Raw genomic sequence first — 17225 nt, 5'->3', positions numbered from 1 at the left:
GCTTGTATTAATCTGCTAAAACTCTATTAGGGCTACAATTAAAAAAAGAGATGCCACGGACTCAGTGGCCAAAACATTTGTCACAGTTCTGGAGGTGGGAAGTCCAAGGTGAATGTGTCAGCAAAATTGGTTTCCCTGAAGCCTCCTCCATGGCTTGCAGACAGCTGCCTTCTCTCTGTGTCCTCACATGGCCTTTTGTCTGTGACTGTGCATCCCTGGGTCTCTCTCTCTCTCTATTGTCAGCCTCACCCTTATGACCTTATGTTACCTTCAGTTCAGTCAGTTCAGCCGCTCAGTCGTGTCCGACTCTTCGCGACCCCATGAATCACAGCACGCCAGGCCTCCCTGTCCATCACCAACTCCTGGAGTTCACTCAGACTCACGTCCATCGAGTCAGTGATGCCATCCAGCCATCTCATCCTCTGTCGTCCCCTTCTCCTCCTGCCCCCAATCCCTCCCAGCATCAGAGTCTTTTCCAATGAGTCAACTCTTCACATGAGGTGGCCAAAGTACTGGAGTTTCAGCTTTAGCATCATTCCTTCCAAAGAAATCCCAGGGCTGATCTCCTTCAGAATGGACTGGTTGGATCTCCTTGCAGTCCCAGGGACTCTCAAAAGTCTTCTCCAACACCACAGTTCAAAAGCATCAATTCTTCGGCGCTCAGCCTTCTTCACAGTCCAACTCTCACATCCATACATGACCACAGGAAAAACCATAGCCTTGACTAGACGAACCTTTGTTGGCAAAGTCATGTCTCTGCTTTTGAATATGCTATCTAGGTTGGTCATAACTTTCCTTCCAAGGAGTAAGCGTCTTTTAATTTCATGGCTGCAGTCACCATCTGCAGTGATTTTGGAGCCCAAAAGTTTTACCTTAATTGCCTCTTAAAGGCCTCATCTCCAAATGTAGTTACATTGGAGGTTAGGGCTTCACTATATGAATTTGAGGGAGACAGTTCAGTCCATGATACATTTCTTGGTTATTGGGAATAGTGTTGCTATGAATGTGGATGTATACATATCTGTTGAGTCACTGCTGGCAATATTTTGGGGGTGTACCCAGCAGTGGGCTGCTGGCTCACACAGGAGTTCTGCTTGTAGAATTACCCGTGTTTAGGGATGCCTGTTTGTGGAGCCACCATTCTGTTTGCTGTTGCAGCTGCGCCATCTCACAGCTTGGGGGTAGTAGTAGTAGCTCAGTACGAGTAGTGTTAGTCGCTCAGTCGTGTCTGACTCTTTGAGACCCCATGGACTGTGGCCCGCCAGGCTCCTCTGTCCATGGGATTTTCCAGGCAAGAATACTGGAGTGGATTGCCATTCCCTTCTCCAGAGGATCTTCCTGACCCAGGGATCGAACCTGGGTCTCCTGCATTGCAGGCAGATTCTTCACCATCTGAGCTACAGGGGAAGTAAGACTTCTTAATTTTCAGAGTAGTTTTGCTCCTTATAAGAGGCCACTACAGTTTTTAAGGTCCTTCATTAGAAAGCTAGCCTGGAATCATGCATTTTTGCCTTCCAAATGCTTGGTTAATAAAACTTTCCAGAAACCTGTTACCCTTGCTCCTTCTGTACTTCCTATCAATAACCTTGGGCCCTTACTTCCACACGTAACTGCTGGGAAAACATCCCAGGGAGGAAGAAGAAGCTGTAAAAAAATGGGCTGGCATCAGACAGATGCTTCATCTGAGCTGTGGGCCCCTGGCAGTCAGCCCCTAAGCATGGGGGAAGTTTGTACCAGGTCTTACTGCATCTCTGAGCTGAGCAGAGAAGAGGTCCTGAGCCTGTTTGAAAGAGGTTCTGCCACTTTCAAACTGGCCAAAAGACTAGGGATTTAAGACATTCCTCAATGAGAAGCTTTTGAAAAAGCATTTATTTCTTTGGCTGGGTCTTAGTTGCTGCATAAGGGATCTTCCATCTTCTTTGTGGCAGGTTGAGATCTTTAGCTGTGGCATGTGGGATCTATCTCCCAGACCAGGTATTGAACCTGGGCCCCCTGCATTGGGAATGAGGAGTCTTAGCCACAGGGCCACCAGGGAAGTCCCTCAGGGAGCAGCTTTTTAAAACACAGCGGTGGGTTCATATTTACTCACATCAACAGAAGGATGAGAGAATGTGTGCAGAAAGGGGCTGGGTGTGAGGAGGTGTGGGGGTTGGCGTTTATGTGGGGTAAGGAATCAGGCTGTCTGGGGACGAGGGGTGAGAACAGGATGTGTGAGTGGGAGCTGAGGATGAGGGTGTATGTAGGGGTGTATATAAAGTAGGGTGTTGGTGTGGGGGGATGGGGATAAAGGGACTGTGGGGGAGGGATGAGCGTGTGTATGGGTGGAGGTGGGATATTTAGTTGTAAACTTTGTGTGGAGTAGAGTGTGAAGGTGGAGACTTGGGCATGAGGGTGTGGAGAAGGCGGGTGAAGGTGTGTATAGGGTAGGGAGCCGGAGTATGTGTATAATAGAGTGCAAGGGTATATATAGGACCGGAGTGTGTGTCTGGAGTAGGAAGTGGCATTATGAGGGTGTGTGGGGACTAAGTTATATGGAGGAGGTCGGAGCATGTGTGTGTGTGTGTGTGTGCGTGTATGTGTTGGGTCATAATGAGAGGGGGAACCCGTGGCTCTACTCCAGGTAGCGCCCTCTGCCACCCACCGACCTCTGCTGGGAACCTGGTGGGCGGAAGACCCTGGTGGGTGGAGGAGCTCTGAGGCCGTTGCAGGGAAGAGGGCCCAGTCAGGGACTCAGCGTGACTCACTTTCACCTGCTGGGGGACCGGGTTTGCCCAGCATCTGCATCATGGCAGGATACGTGCGTCAGTCTGTATGACTTTGCTCTTATTAGGAAACACGGGAGGAATTTAAAATGAGAAGTGAAGCTGGGGATGGGGGAGGTTGGCCGGGAGTTACAAACGATGAATCGCTTCACCCTCAGCAGTGGGGTCAGACTAAGGGACCAGGGTCATCATCTCCATCCATCCCTGCTCTCTGTTCTGACGGCAGGCGGCCGTAGCCATTCCATGGGAGAAAAGTAACTTGAGAAGTCACATGTGCACTCGCACACACAGACCCTGCCCCCCAGACACAGGCACACAGCCCACATGCAGATGCAGAAGAGGGAGCCCCGAAGCACCTCCCAGCTGCCAGGCAGCCTCTGCAGCAGTAACTGTGCACTGCGGGCTGCTGCGGGCTTTGCAGGGAAGGGATGCTGGCTTTTATGAATGGTAGCCGGGGAGGGGCTAATGTCATCCGCTCCTGATGTCAGCACCGTGAATGAAACACTTGGAAAGCGTAAAGGCTCAGGCACCCGGGAAGCAGATACCTTCTCAGATTGGCCCTCTGGGTGCAGCGTCTCTTGCTGACGAAATCACCAGTCCCATGTGTCACAGATAATCAATATACATTAGATTTATATAAAACAGAAACTGAGACTGCCTGTGGAGTAACGCGCCTCTGCTTCTGGCACAGCCAGTTCTGCCCGAGACCCCTTTCTGGCCGGGTGCTGGGGAAGGAAGCTGCAGACCCAGCATTGCGTTAGCATCTAACTGAGCCAGCCCGATGTTCTGCTTCTGCTGGCAGAATTCCTTGCTGAAGCTCCAAGCTGTGGAAACTGATCTGTGCTCTGCCTTTTTGACACACCAGGAAGAAGCTACGCAGGTGCACGGAGTCAAGGACCCAGCCCCAGTGTCCACCCAGAGTGTAGCTGCCGAAGGGGCAGGGGCCGCAGGTAAGAGGCTGGGCTCGGGGTCCTCATCTGTGCTCTCAGGATAGTTTCACCCCTTGCTGCTTCCCCTGAACCTGGCTCCTGTGGGAAGCAGTGCCTGGTACACTGGGGAAATGACAGGGAGCAGGGGGAGTTAAGACGTGCTGGAATCTAGATCTTTCTTTCTAGCTAGGGACCAGAGTCCCCAGAGATGGTGTCAGGTGAAAAGGCACCCATCGTAAGTCTTCATTTTCCTATTTGGAGTCCTGTGATACACACGTGGTTTGTTTATATCAGTGGTAGATAATCTGGGCTGTGTTGAGACTCTCAATATTTTTGAGGGGCTAGGGGAGTTTTAACATTGCTTGTTAGGTGATCCATCAACCCTGGGAAGGTGGAGGTGAATGATGTGGCTTCTTCTAATCCTATAGTGTCTTGTTGTGTCTCTTTTTTTTTTTTTTTTTTAGTATTAATTTTTGTTTTGAAAAGTCTCAAACTTGAGTCTCATTTGTCCGTTAGTTTCTCTGGTTTTAATCTCGCAGGTAGTAGGTTGGCTAGCAAGCAGAAGGTGAACAGATGCTCCCAGGAAGACTTCAGTGGGAAAGAAATAGTAAATTTACATGAGTAGAAATGACAGCACAGCATATCTTTTATAACACCAGTGGGTCAGAGGTTTGCAGACTGGTTTCTGCTTGGATGGTAGAAATAGGTTTAGGTGAGCTTGCTTCATGAGATGTCCTTTATCTCTAGGAATGGAAGGAAAAGATTTACAAAGGTAATGTATTTCAGTACCATTAGCAATAGTGCATCGAAGACCTTACTGTTTAAATCGACCCACGTGGTCTAAGTTGGCAAAACAGTCATCTTCAGTGTTTAAATATGTATTAGTGGCTAATAATAGTAGTAGTAGTAGCCACTATTATTGTTGAAGACTTTCTATGCCCAAGCACTGTTGTAAACTTCATAGTTATTGATTTAAACCCTTAAACCTGTGAAATAATACTATTCATAGTAAGGACACTGAGGCCTAGTGTGACCCTACTTGTAAGTGATAAATTATTTCCCTGTGTATGTAGGTGGCCAATTGGTTGTCTTGTTATGTGGTGAGCTCCTCAGCTCTGTTAGCCATTGTGTTTGGATGAGATGCAAGTAAAATTGGTCAAGAGCCAATGCTGAGCCAATTAGGGATTTGAGTCAAATGATTAGACAATGCCCTTCTTCTTCCACCAACCTCCTATTCCACTCTCTGTAAACAAGCAACATAGAAACACAGAAAGAAGTCCCAAGCCAAATACTAGTTAATTTTTGAATTATCTGATGTTCACAAGTATCTGATAAGGACCGTTCAATATAATATTTGTTGCATGTTGGATATGTGTATGTGTGTGTGTGTGTGTATATAATATATATATTTTATCATGACTTGTGTGTGTAAATGTATCTTATTTTTCCCAAAGGTTGGTAGTAGTTTTATATTTTCTCACTCTTGATGGAGAGGATTTTGAATCAACTTATTAATACATTCTTTATTAAATAAAGATATGTACCCTGATTGGCTCAGTCAGTAAAGAATCTATCTGCAATGCAGGAGACCAGGGTTCCATCCCTAGGTCGGGAAGCTCCCCTGGAGTAAGAAATGGCAACCCACCCCAGTATTCTTGCCTGGAAAATCCCATGGACAGAGGATTATAGTGGCGGGCTATAGTCCATGGGGTCCCAAGAGCCAGAAAGGACTTAATGACTAAACCACAACCCCTGCATTTATGTGGAGATCGCCCATATAAAGGAGCCATCAACATATTCCGTCTTAGGTGTCAAATAACAGGAACGGGCAGAAGCTTCCTTACAGAGGAGCCTTGTGGGCTGGACGTTGGATTTTCTAAAATGTAGGTGAATCTGAGATATTCCAGTCCTTCCAAGAGAGTGTATGAAACAGAAAAGTTCCACTCTGTGTGTTGGTGTGTGTGTGTGTGTGTGTGTGTGTGTTTACTTGTGGGTGCATATACACACACTGGGCAGGGACAGCTCCTGCAAGTTTGCAAAGATAAAATCCATCTTGCCATCTTGATGTTTCTGGCCTTTGCAGAGCTTATGAATAAGGAGTCTCGTTTAGCTAAATCGACTGCATGGGAATCGATGCAGGGAAGGTGAAGTCCCAGCCACTGTATTGGACTGTGGCACATGCTTCTCTCTAATTTTATTTTTTTAAAAATCCCTTTGATACAATCTAGAAATCGCTTACTAGGTGTTTTCAGGGAAGTAAGGAGTCTCTTGATGTGGTAAGAATGTTGCCAAAGTGATGAGCATTTGAAAGAGGCTTTCACAGTTCAATTTATGGGGTGGTTTGGTCTCACTGGCTTCCAAGACACACTCTTATAGGAAGGCTATACATATTCTAGTCCACGTGTCACTCAGAAGGGAGAAGTTGATGTTCATGTTAGATCAGCAGTTCTTCACTCTGGGCCTATGACTGGGTTTCTGGAGTGATCTCTGAACTCCTGGAAACTGTAGTGTGCATGCCTAAAGCCCTGATGATAGTGTTATAGCATCGATGAGCACATTTGCCATAAGTCTATCAAAGATTATGGAAACTTAAATAATATTTTTCTCTTAAAGTCTAGAATCTAGCCCTGAGCCTTAGATGTCTGCAAATATTGGATTAGTAATAGTTGATGTTAATATTTGGTATAACAAGGACAAAATCCAGCAAGTGATTTTTATAGAAATATCTGGATGTAATAGGCAACTAATTAACCTTTCAAATCAAACATTCACAAATATAAATCGTTGTGATTTATATTGGTTTCAGTCTTACTTGAAATTTGATTTAAGGCATGACTTAGGTTGTTTATTTATTTTAAACATCAAAGTTAAGTTTATATACTTTTTTTGGCTGCACCACATGGCTTGTGGGATTTTATTTCCCCGACCAGGGGTTGCTTGGGCCCTCAGCAGTGAGAGCGTGGAGTCCTAATCCATGGGCCTCCAGACAATTCCCTAAAGTTGTTTAACATTTACAGAGGGCTATCTGAAATGATAGTCTGAACAAAATTTTGTATTCTTTATGTCTTTGACCTTAAATCAAAATATTGAGTTTTAACTCAAATTTACAGAATACAAAGATTCATCTCATCTAGCAAAATATCTGAGATGCTCTCTGTTCTAGAAATACAATTACAAACTGCACTTGCAGCAAGAGCAGATTTTATGACACCCTGAAGGGGCACTGTGTTCTGGAGAGTATTAGTGAACCTTCCCACACATCACAGTTACCAGGAAAGCTTTTATACCTGGGGTTTCTCAGTCTTCATCACTAGACACTAGGGTTCGAAGTCCTAGAGTCTTTATATTTCATTAACGTTTTCAAGTCCTGGAAGCCACTATTTAAGTGGGCAGTATCTTAAATTATGAGAGCGAAAAGGTCAGGTTCTCGTAGGTTCTCTTTGACTTAGTTTCATCAACAGGAAGAAGCTTACAGACCACATGGATTTGCAGGGTCTGTGAGCAGTTGGCTCAGTGTGTTTACTTCAGGAGGAGAAAGGTGCTCAAGCTGGAGCTCGAGATGGGCAGGATGGGGACAGATCTGAGGGAGGTAACGCTGTTTAGAAAAAAGTGACAGAGTGGTTGCCAGCTTCAGGGCAGCGCCAGGGCTGTGCAGAGGGTCACCGACTGCCCCAGTTTTAGCACTAAAAGTCCCACGTGCTGGGGGACCCTCAGTTCCGGGCAATCCAGGACAGTTGGTCACCCTGCCTGTGCGCTGCAAACTGCATAATGTGAGATGGAAAGCCACATGGTACTAAGGCCCAAAATCCCTCTAACTGAATCAACAGCCTCTTAACAGTTGAAGCAGACATTTCCACTGGACATTAAAAGCTCCTGTTCTGGTGGTATTGATTGGAAAATGGAATGAGGATTGTCTTTTCAGCTTCTCATCATTTTCAACATGTGTAGAAGGACCGTTTGGCATTGTTCCACATGACTACGTATAGTAATTCCTGTTCTGTTTGAGCACAGGTGATGGAGTTTTTAGTATAAGCTATCACTGGAGACTTATTACTAGAAGTAATAGTTGCAGGGACATCCCTGGTGGTCTAGTGGTTAAGCTTCCATGCTTTCACTGCAAGAGACACAGGTTTGATCCCTGCTTGAGGAACTAAGATCTTGCATGCTTGGCCAAAAAGAAATTCCAAAGCAATACATAATTAACTATTTTATTCTAAAATCTTGATTTTCAAGTTGAAACTTTCATTTGGCTAAGAACCTTGTGCTAATGTTGATTGTTAGACAATGCTCATGTCGTATATCTAGGTGCTGCTTCTGCTGCTGGGTGCTCAGTCGTATCCAACTCTTTGTGACCCCATAGACTGTGGCCTGCCAGGCTCCTTTGTCCATACAATTTTCCAGGCAAGAATACTGGAGTTGGTTGACATTTCTTACTCCAGGGGGGTCTTCCCAGCACAAAGACTGAACCTGCATCTCTGGTGTCTCCTGCATTGGCAGGCAGATTCTTGACCACTGCGCCACCTGGGAAACCCATATCCGGGTACAGTCTGTAATTATTCCCAAAAGAATCCTGCATGGTCTGCAGGTTTCTTCCTAATGTTGGAGTTGAAATGGGGCAGAGTCAAAGAGAACCTGACCTTCTCTGTCATATTTCAAGACACTGTCTATTTGATTAGACATTCTCACTTGGCAGGGCTTATTAAATGTACAGTTGTCTGGGCTGTCCACCATAAGATACAAAATAAAGTGTAGAGATGAGGCCTGAAAATCTCCATGTTTGCCAAGCTCCTGTTGATGATTCTGATGTTCAGGGAGAGTCGGGAACACTTTGTGGAACTCAGTATTCCTGCAAGGGTGCCATGGAAGTTGTTATTGCTGCAGGTGAAGTTTATAATTGGATTTCAGGAACAGGGAGCACCTCAGGTCTCCCACGAGGTGGGTCTGATTATCCACATAATGTTCCATCCTATCTGGCAGCAGCCCCCAGAAATAGTCTTTGAAAGTCAGTATGAGGGAGTCTTCAAGACCTCAACCTCAGAAGTGCCCAGAACTCCTAATATCTTTCAGAAACTTCATACACTGAGTTTGTGTTTGTGTGTTATTTCTAAATCCTTCTTGAACCTTTTCATGTTTTTTAGTGTGTAGCACTGATGTGCTCTAACTAGAAAGTGGCAATCACTGTAGAGAGTCGTTCTTCATCTTCTTATTCTAAGCTGGGTCCTTTAAAACAGTGGTTTTCACCCCCCTCCCACACTCTGACCCCTGCCTTTGGGACATTTAGCAACATCTGGGGATATTGTTTTGGTGTCATAGCTGGAGTGTGCGTGCCACTGGCATCTAGTGGGTAGAGTCCAGAGGTCCTGCTGAACATCTTCAATGTATAAGACAAGCCACGACCCCAGCACTGCCCCAGCAAATTGTCATCTGGTCCAAAATGTCAAGAGTGCCAGAGTTTAGAAACTCTGCTTTGAAGGTCTTTAAATGAATAATATCAACCTCAGCTAACAATGACCTCTTCTTTTGCACCAGGCATTGTTGCATGAATTTTCTTACTTTATCGCCACAACCACCTAGGGAGGCATTATTATCCCCAGATGAAAGATGAGGAAATAAACTTGGAGACTGAATATAATTCGTAGACGGTCCCACAGCAGTGAGTGGTAGCGGGTGCTGGGAGGAAAGGGGAGGAGTGGGGAAATTTCCCCAATCAGACTCCATGGTCTGAGTGTTTCACATGATGCCATGCTACCTAAATATAAAGTCCACATAGTTCTAATATTCTTAAATTTGAAGTTGAGCCCAAAGGCAGCCTAGGTACACACTGTATAACGAATATGCTTTAAAGTCATTTTTAAAGTACATCCCTGACTGTTTTGCTAGAATAAAAGCATCTAGATTTGTAGTTGATTAACCACTGCAGCCCCTCTGTTCCTATGGTCATTTCAGCGCCTCTGATCTTAACCATCTCTGGACCTCCTTGCCTTTCTCAAGTGTATTTACCTGACCCACATAGTGTTTTCCAGATTAAATGAAATAGTAGAATTTTATTTGTGCATATGGGCACAGGTACTATACTTTTGCCAAATGATACTATCGGGGGAAATTAGGCAAAGTGTACAAGGGATATGTCTACAATTTCTCACAACTACCCATGAAACTATGATGACCTAAATAAAAAAAGAATTAATACCTAAAAATATAGGCAGTGGGAGAGTTTCATCAACTATTCAAAAAATAATTATGGTTGTTGGATTGCTTTCCATACTCTTCCTAGAAATGTACATTGTTTTCTTGACCTTTTTGTCATATCTTATAGTCTGTAAAAGCTCCAAAAATCCCATTTTCTACCAAACTAACAGTTTACTGCTGATCATCTGTTAAGCGTAGACAGGTTAGCTTTGCCCACTGGCCCACACTGAGGGTCATCTACCACTGTGGACCTTCCTCCTGGTTTGTGAGCTTCTTCTGTGGTTCCTTTGCATTTTACTCTTTGAAAAATACTAACATCATCTGCAAACTCAGACTCACGACTCTATTTTTGCTTCTATGTTGGTTTTGAGATATGAAAAAGATTAATTCAGGATCCATCAGCAAGGATTAGTACTGACATGCCTCTCATAAAGACACTAGTTCAACCCTGTTCTTTGGGGCCTATTAGTAAGTGAATTTTTTATCCATTATAAAACATTTAGCCCAATCATCATTTGGTTTTGTTTTTAAATAACTTTTGATATGAACACCATGCCATAGACTTCTTGAAAGCCCAAATGGATTATATTCATTGGCTCTGTCTTGCTCAGAAACATAGCTCTTCGTAGAACTTGATATGCTTGTTGGGTAATCTTGGACAGTTTATTTGACCTCTGTGCCTCAGCTTCCTTTTCTTTGAAAAGGGAAAAAGGATACTATCTACCTCTTAGGATTGTTATGAGGATGACATAGCATAATACATATCAGGTTTTTAGCATATCACCCGTGGTAAATGCTCAATAAATGTCAGTGATCATTATTTAAAAAGCTGGCCATTCAGAGCTTATATCGCCTTCCCTCCAGTTGATAATGCTTGCATTTGTCTTTAAATGTCTGCTTTATTATAATTGCTGATGACTTGCAAGGTGTGAAAATGACATTTAGCACTGTTTATTCCCTGGGTCCTCTCTTGAGTCCTGCATTTGATTGACATTGAACTAGTTCCCTTAAGCAAAAGGTATTTATGACAGCATTGGTACTGCTAAGTCACTTCAGTCATGTCCGATTCTGTGCGACCCCATAGATGGCAGCCCACCAGGCTCCCCCCTCCCTGGGATTCTCCAGGCAAGAACACTAGAGTGGGTTGCCATTTCCTTCTCCCATGACAGCATTAATCTGTCATAAATACCTTTTGCTTAAGGGAATCAAGAGCTGATGGTTGAATAATTACCTCTTATTAAAGTTGAAACTACATTCATTACCATAAAATCTATCCTGTGCTACACCTATGACATAACTTGGCTAGAAAAGATCTTTACTGTTAATGAATTTTCTCTGATGCTTTTATCACCATCTTCATAGTCTCTGAAACAGGGAGCTTCACAATAATCCTTGTTTTTCAAATAAAGCATTTTTAAAAATGATCTCAAAACTCGTAGATGACAATATAATTATCTGATAACCATTTCTATAACTGCCTTATAAATAAAAATCCCACAGCCTGAACCATCAGGTAATTATTTTTTAAAAATATTAAGTTCAATTTTAAAGTCAGGCCAAGAACTGTGGTGATTGTATGTTTTTGTCCCATTTATCCTCACTATACTGTTTACAGAGAATCTGAGTTTTGAAGAGGCTCATCTGGCCAAGGACATAATAACTCTGAACAAGTGGCATCTCAGACCAAGCTTAGGCTCTGACTGCAGAGCCTAGACTTTTAATCAGTGCGCTTATACATGTGTTAGGTTTTTAAGTAATAGATTTTATTTTTAAGAGGTTTTAGGTTTATAGAAAATTGAGCATACGGTACAGAGAGTTGTCATATGCCCCTTTCCCCCTGCACATCATTTCTCATATTTTATAGTCATTTTAAAAGCCTCCTTCCTGCTTGTTCATTCTTTCATGCTTCTGAAGAATAGTCTGGAAGAGATCAGACAGTTTGCCTAGATGGTCAGTGTCTGACAGTGCTCTGAACAACCCCCAAACCCAAGGTGGACAACCTCTTCTGTCTGTTCCAGTTCCCTAGAATCATACTTTTCTGTGTCTCTGTGGAGGAACTGCAGGTACAACTTTTTTGACTTAATTTTTCATAACTGACATTGAATGAGCCAGTGAAGATACAGTCTGCTTTGAAGGTTGGGATTTCTTCCTGTAGTCTTCCTGTTTGCCTTGTATATAATTTCCTTTTGCTTTTCAAAGCACATCGGCTCATTAATTAAAATCTTCTTTTGAAAATGGGTCTTGCTGCCTTAACTGCAGATTTTTATCTGCTATCGCATTGAGGTGTTCAGTTGTGCAGGAATCAGCTAGAAGATGCGGACAGTTGTCTAGGCTGAGAAATGATCAGCATTCCAGCACCCAGCTTTCTCCATGTACCAGGAGGATGCTTCTGAATCTTGGATACTCACAGGTGTTATTTGCTCTTTCTCCTCCCCGCTCCCCTGCCCCCACAGCTTAGCTGAGCACTTGGCTCCACTTTTGTGACACATGGAAGGGAAAAGATGTTTTCAGAGATTAGACCCTGTTCATCAGCCGTTTCCCTTGATTATTTCTCAGTGGTTCTTTGACAGTATGCATATAGGTGACGAAGTTAAATCTTGAATAATCAGAAGAAAGTGAAAACATTCATTGAGTCCCTTGGTTAGACTTGTCTAGAAGGTCATTTCTTCTTTTCTCCCCAAACTGTATATTTGGTTTGGTGCTGTATAGAAGCTGCTTCCAAAAATATGAATGATCCCTGCCTCAGGTGCTCTCCAGAACGACGCAAAGTATGGACTTCTTCTGTTTCTCAACATGACAGAGATCCGGCAGTCTGACCTTGTCCTCAGCGTGGGCCCTGCTGCTGTAGCCCGCAGCACAGTTCTGAGTTCGGGCAGAAGTCACTAACATCCAAAGGCCTCAGGCTGCCTCAGGCTAGACGTTTACTTCACTGCAGAGTAAACTCAGCCCTTGTCGCCCTGCCTGCCTGCCTTCTCACCCGCCCCGGCAGCATGGTGTCTGTGTGTGCTGAGTCGTGTCCGAGTCTTTGCAACCCTGTGGCTGGACTATAGCCCACAGGCTCCTCTGTCCATGGGATTTCCCAGACAAGAATACTAGAGTGGTTGTCATTTCCTTTTCCAGAGATAGTGTCTTCGGTTTTCTTCTTTTTCTTCCTCCACAGCTTTCTGGCTGCTCCTTTTTCTCAGGTACTACCTTACGGCTTTGTCTTCCTGTGTCTCCATTCAGTCTAGTTGGGGTACTTTCCTTTGTTAAGCCAGTTACCATGTGCAATGAAAGCATATTTAAGATATTTATTGAAATTCATCTAGACATTTAAATTTGTTGAATATTACTCTAATACCAAAAATTTGGGTGAGTTCAAAGTGTTTATACCTCCCAAAATGATACCGTAAACAACACATTAGCAGAATGACAGTGTGCTCTTCCTTTGCTTGGGCCTTTGTTGGTACTACCTTTTTTAAACTGGAGGTCATGTAGTCCTCATTTTTTACCATTTAAACAGTGAAAATACTTGAAAAGAACTATAAAAGTGTCTTATCAGGGTGCAGGTAAGTTATAGGATTTCTAAAGTAATTGGTGACAGTACCCTGAAGATTTATGTACTTCAGCATTAAGTGTACTTGGCAAAAAGTGTTGCATATGTTAGATATAATAGCAGTCACTCAAGAAAACAATATTCCAGAATTGTCTTTCTATAATTCTCTAGGGAACAGGAGTGATAGTATTAAATTTATCTTAAGAACTACTAAAAAACCTAAAATGTGGGTTACTATTTACTGATGGAAAATTTTTTTAATTAATTTTTAATTGGAGTATATTTGCTTTCATCTCCTGGCTATTAGAAACAGTGCTGCAATGAACATTGGGGTGTATTCTTCTTTTCAGTTTTAACTGATGGAAATTTAACTAGGAAGTTGCAACCAAAAAATGCAGAGGCAAGGAATAAATTTAGATCTGAGCTGAGGCTTCTTGATCAATGTAATTTTCTGGTTTTCAGGAAGGATTTTGGAATTTCTCATTGCTCAGCTGATGGAGTGCCCAAATCTACTGGTGGTTCATTGGAATTAAAGTCAGTAATTGGCTCCTTCAAAATAAAAATGATGCTCACTACCCCGCCCCCTACTCCAGAAGCGCGGTGTAAATGGTGAAGTGCATACTGAGGTCAGACCCAGTTAGAATATGTCTCCTGAGCGCCTCCCTGTGTGTGTATAGGGCCTGCTGGCCACCTCCCCCTGGATGATCGAAAGTGCCTCCTAACTCAGCGCATCCAGAACCAAACTCATTTCCCCTCTGGCTCACCTCTTCAGTTTCCTAACTAGGTCAAAGATACCGTTGTAAATACCAACAACAACTGTCATGTATGAGTTCTATGTCATTGATGAGTTATTATGCCCCCTTCCCTGGGCACTATACAAAGCACTTGAGGGTCCTTATGTTTTTAAAAATCCTTCTAACATTTGTGAGGTAGACACTGATGTCATTTTCACTTGAAAAAGATGGGGAAGCTGAGATTGAGAAGGATTGAATAATGTATCCCAAGTCACACATCTGCCAAAGAATCAACTTGATCTAGGTGTTTCTGAAACTGTAGCCAATGTTTTTAGCCTTGATGGCGAACTGCCTCTTGGGGTCTGCAGGGTGCTTGCCTTGGAGCCCAGCCTTGCTTTCACCATGATAAATTCCTCACCCCTGTAAGCTCCCTGATGTTTCCAGTGACTGTCTACAGAAGCTGGCACATAAAATCCTGCTGGGAGTGCCAACCTTGTGCCATTTGGTAGCTTATCAGCTTCATTCATCCAGAATGTATCTTCATCTGTCCTTACTTTTACCCAACCATCCTCACCTTAGAAATACTGCTTCCCTCTCAGTGGTCTCTGAGCAGATAAGCTCATCTGTTTCCCTAGTCTTAGTTCTTGGGATGACTTCAAGATCTCAGTGTATTTAGCCATTTAAATTCAACACATTCTGTAACTGAATCCATTATGTATCCATCAGAAGTTTTGAGTTTGTTTCTTGGTTGTGTTTTGGTGGCCCTTTTTGTGATGAGGCTGGCCAAGAACTCTGATGCTTGAGCCTCACTAGAATCGTGTACATGTTTCTGGCTTATTTAGTTTTTAACACCATTGAAGGCTGATGTTTGGCATTTTGCGATGTATCTCAGTGTTACATATGGGCCCACGAGGATGGGCAAACCCAGAAGCACAAATTAACGAATCCACAAGTCTAGGTCTAATTTGTGACTCAGATCTCAGCAGTCCGTCTCAAGTGGGTACAGACAGGGATTTATTTAAATCTTAAATCACTTTATTTATTTACTTTATAATTAAAATTTTTATTGAAGTATAGTTGATTTACATTTGAATCACTTAAGAATTCACATTGGAGAAATATATTTTAAAAATCTGATTCATGTAACAGCTGTAAATAGCATCTGTTCCTGCCTGGGGTTGCAGCCACCTCAGAAATGGGCTCTGGTCTTCACACCTGATGATAATGACTTGTCTCCATTGTGGCCCCTCCTGCTCAGAGAGCAGGCTGCCAGGAATTCTCCCTGGCCTGCAGGGTCAGAGACGTGGAGTCTTCTGCCTCAGGCATTGGTCAGAGTCCCTGACCCCGACTGGAGTCATACCACCTTCCCTCCTGAATGTAAAATGAAGATCACAGTACTGCCAGCCTCGTGTGGTTATTTTGAAGATTAAATCCTTGCAGAAACTCTAACTGGAAGTTTGAGGACATAGTGAGTCACTGCATAACTATTAGATATGATTATTATTCTTATTTACACATAAGAAGTGGCAGGAGGTACAATGTGTCGAGGATGTGCTGGCTCTCATTTCCCACATTAACCCTGTAAGGACTCTGTGGAACTGGTGCTCAGTAAGAGAGGATCATATTCAAATTCCTTATTTTGATAATTGTTAAAAAATGATGGTTCTCAGGGTTAACCACATTTAGCAGTTTCTTTGCCTCATGTCAATGTTTTGCCAAATATGCTATTCAAAGGATGCATGGGTGAACAGTGTTTTAATAGGAATTTATTTTAATGTGTATTAGTTGAAGAAATGTAACTAGCACGTCAAATTCATGATTTCTTGGCCCTCATTGCCTAAGATGAAGCTGATATTTTTAAAAATTTATAGATTGTAATTAAGATTATATATAATATATAATCATATATAATGAGGGAGAGGGATAAATTAGGAATTTAGGAGTATATATATAGTATTTTATATACAGTATTATGTACATAATACTGTATATAAAATAGATAAACATCAAGGACCTACTGTATAACACAGGGAACTGTACTCAATATTTCATAATAAACTGTATGGGAAAGAATCTGAAAAAGAATAATTGAATCACTGCTATACACCTGAAACTAACATAACCTTTTAAATCAACTATATTTCAGTAAAAAAGAAATTAAGATTATATGTATAACATAAACATATATACACACATAAATATATACATATATATTAAAAATAGGTTTATGTGGATATGGCAAGCATTTTGTGGGGGGTACAGTTTTTTTTCTTTTCATCCTCACTTAGTCTTGAGAGGTGCCCACTGTTATTCTCCCCATTTTACAGATGAAGAAACTGAGGTTTTTAAATGTTCACTTTTTTCTGAAGTGCCTCTTAACAGGTGGAGGACCTGGGATTCAAACTCACAATCTTTCTTCTCTCTTGTTCTGTTTGTGGGGGTTGTTTCTTACTTCCCTTCTCAGGTATCCTTTTTTTCCCCAAATTTTTATATTAACTTTTATTGTTTTTTTTTCTTCCTATACAATTAAGATGTATTCATTACAGAAATTTTAGAACACGCAAGGAAAAAAATTATTGAGCTAATGCACATAATGTTGAGATTATGTGCATTTTAAGTGTCAGTGATACACTATTGTTAAGTATAGGTGTGATGTTGTACAACGGATCTCCTTTGACTTTTCTATCACAGCCCTGTCAGATGATCTAAACAAGGATGTGGAGAGAAATCAGTGAACACACTGGAGCTCCACCAGAAAGTATGAGCGCCCCACACTCCTGGTTCCCAGACCCTCCCTCTGAACCATACTGCATCACAGCCTGGACCTTGGCGAGCTGCCCCTTCCTTTGGAAAGCATGTTCCCGGGGTCCCATCAGAAGCCACTCAATTTTAATATTGCCGTAAGCTTCTCCCTGTTGGGGAGCCGGGTCTGCAAGTGGAGGCCTGGGCTGTGTTCCCAGGATGGCGGCAATGCTGGTTGGCACTAAGGCGACCCTGGGTTCTTCTGAGCAAGGAGCTCAATACCCTGTCTCCAATAGGCTTGTGTGCACAGGTTCAATTAAGATGCTTCTCAACT

At 42.8% G+C, this 17225-nt stretch overlaps 1 protein-coding gene across 13 annotated transcripts in view; it reads left to right on the top strand.

Annotated features, from left to right (window-relative positions):
- FAM13C (family with sequence similarity 13 member C) overlaps positions 1-17225 on the top strand; it is a 136445-nt gene that overhangs the window by 90607 nt on the left and 28613 nt on the right. For all 13 annotated transcript variants that reach the window (XM_061405027.1, XM_061405022.1, XM_061405026.1 and 10 more), the window contains one exon: positions 3628-3712. In XM_061405027.1, coding sequence (XP_061261011.1) covers positions 3628-3712 — 85 coding nt within the window. The remainder of the gene's footprint in view (positions 1-3627; positions 3713-17225) is intronic.

This window comes from Bos javanicus, chromosome 28 (genome assembly GCF_032452875.1).
Source record: "Bos javanicus breed banteng chromosome 28, ARS-OSU_banteng_1.0, whole genome shotgun sequence".
Lineage (NCBI taxonomy): Eukaryota > Metazoa > Chordata > Mammalia > Artiodactyla > Bovidae > Bos > Bos javanicus.
Note: the sequence above shows the minus strand (reverse complement) of the source record. Positions and strands in the feature narration are given on the sequence as shown.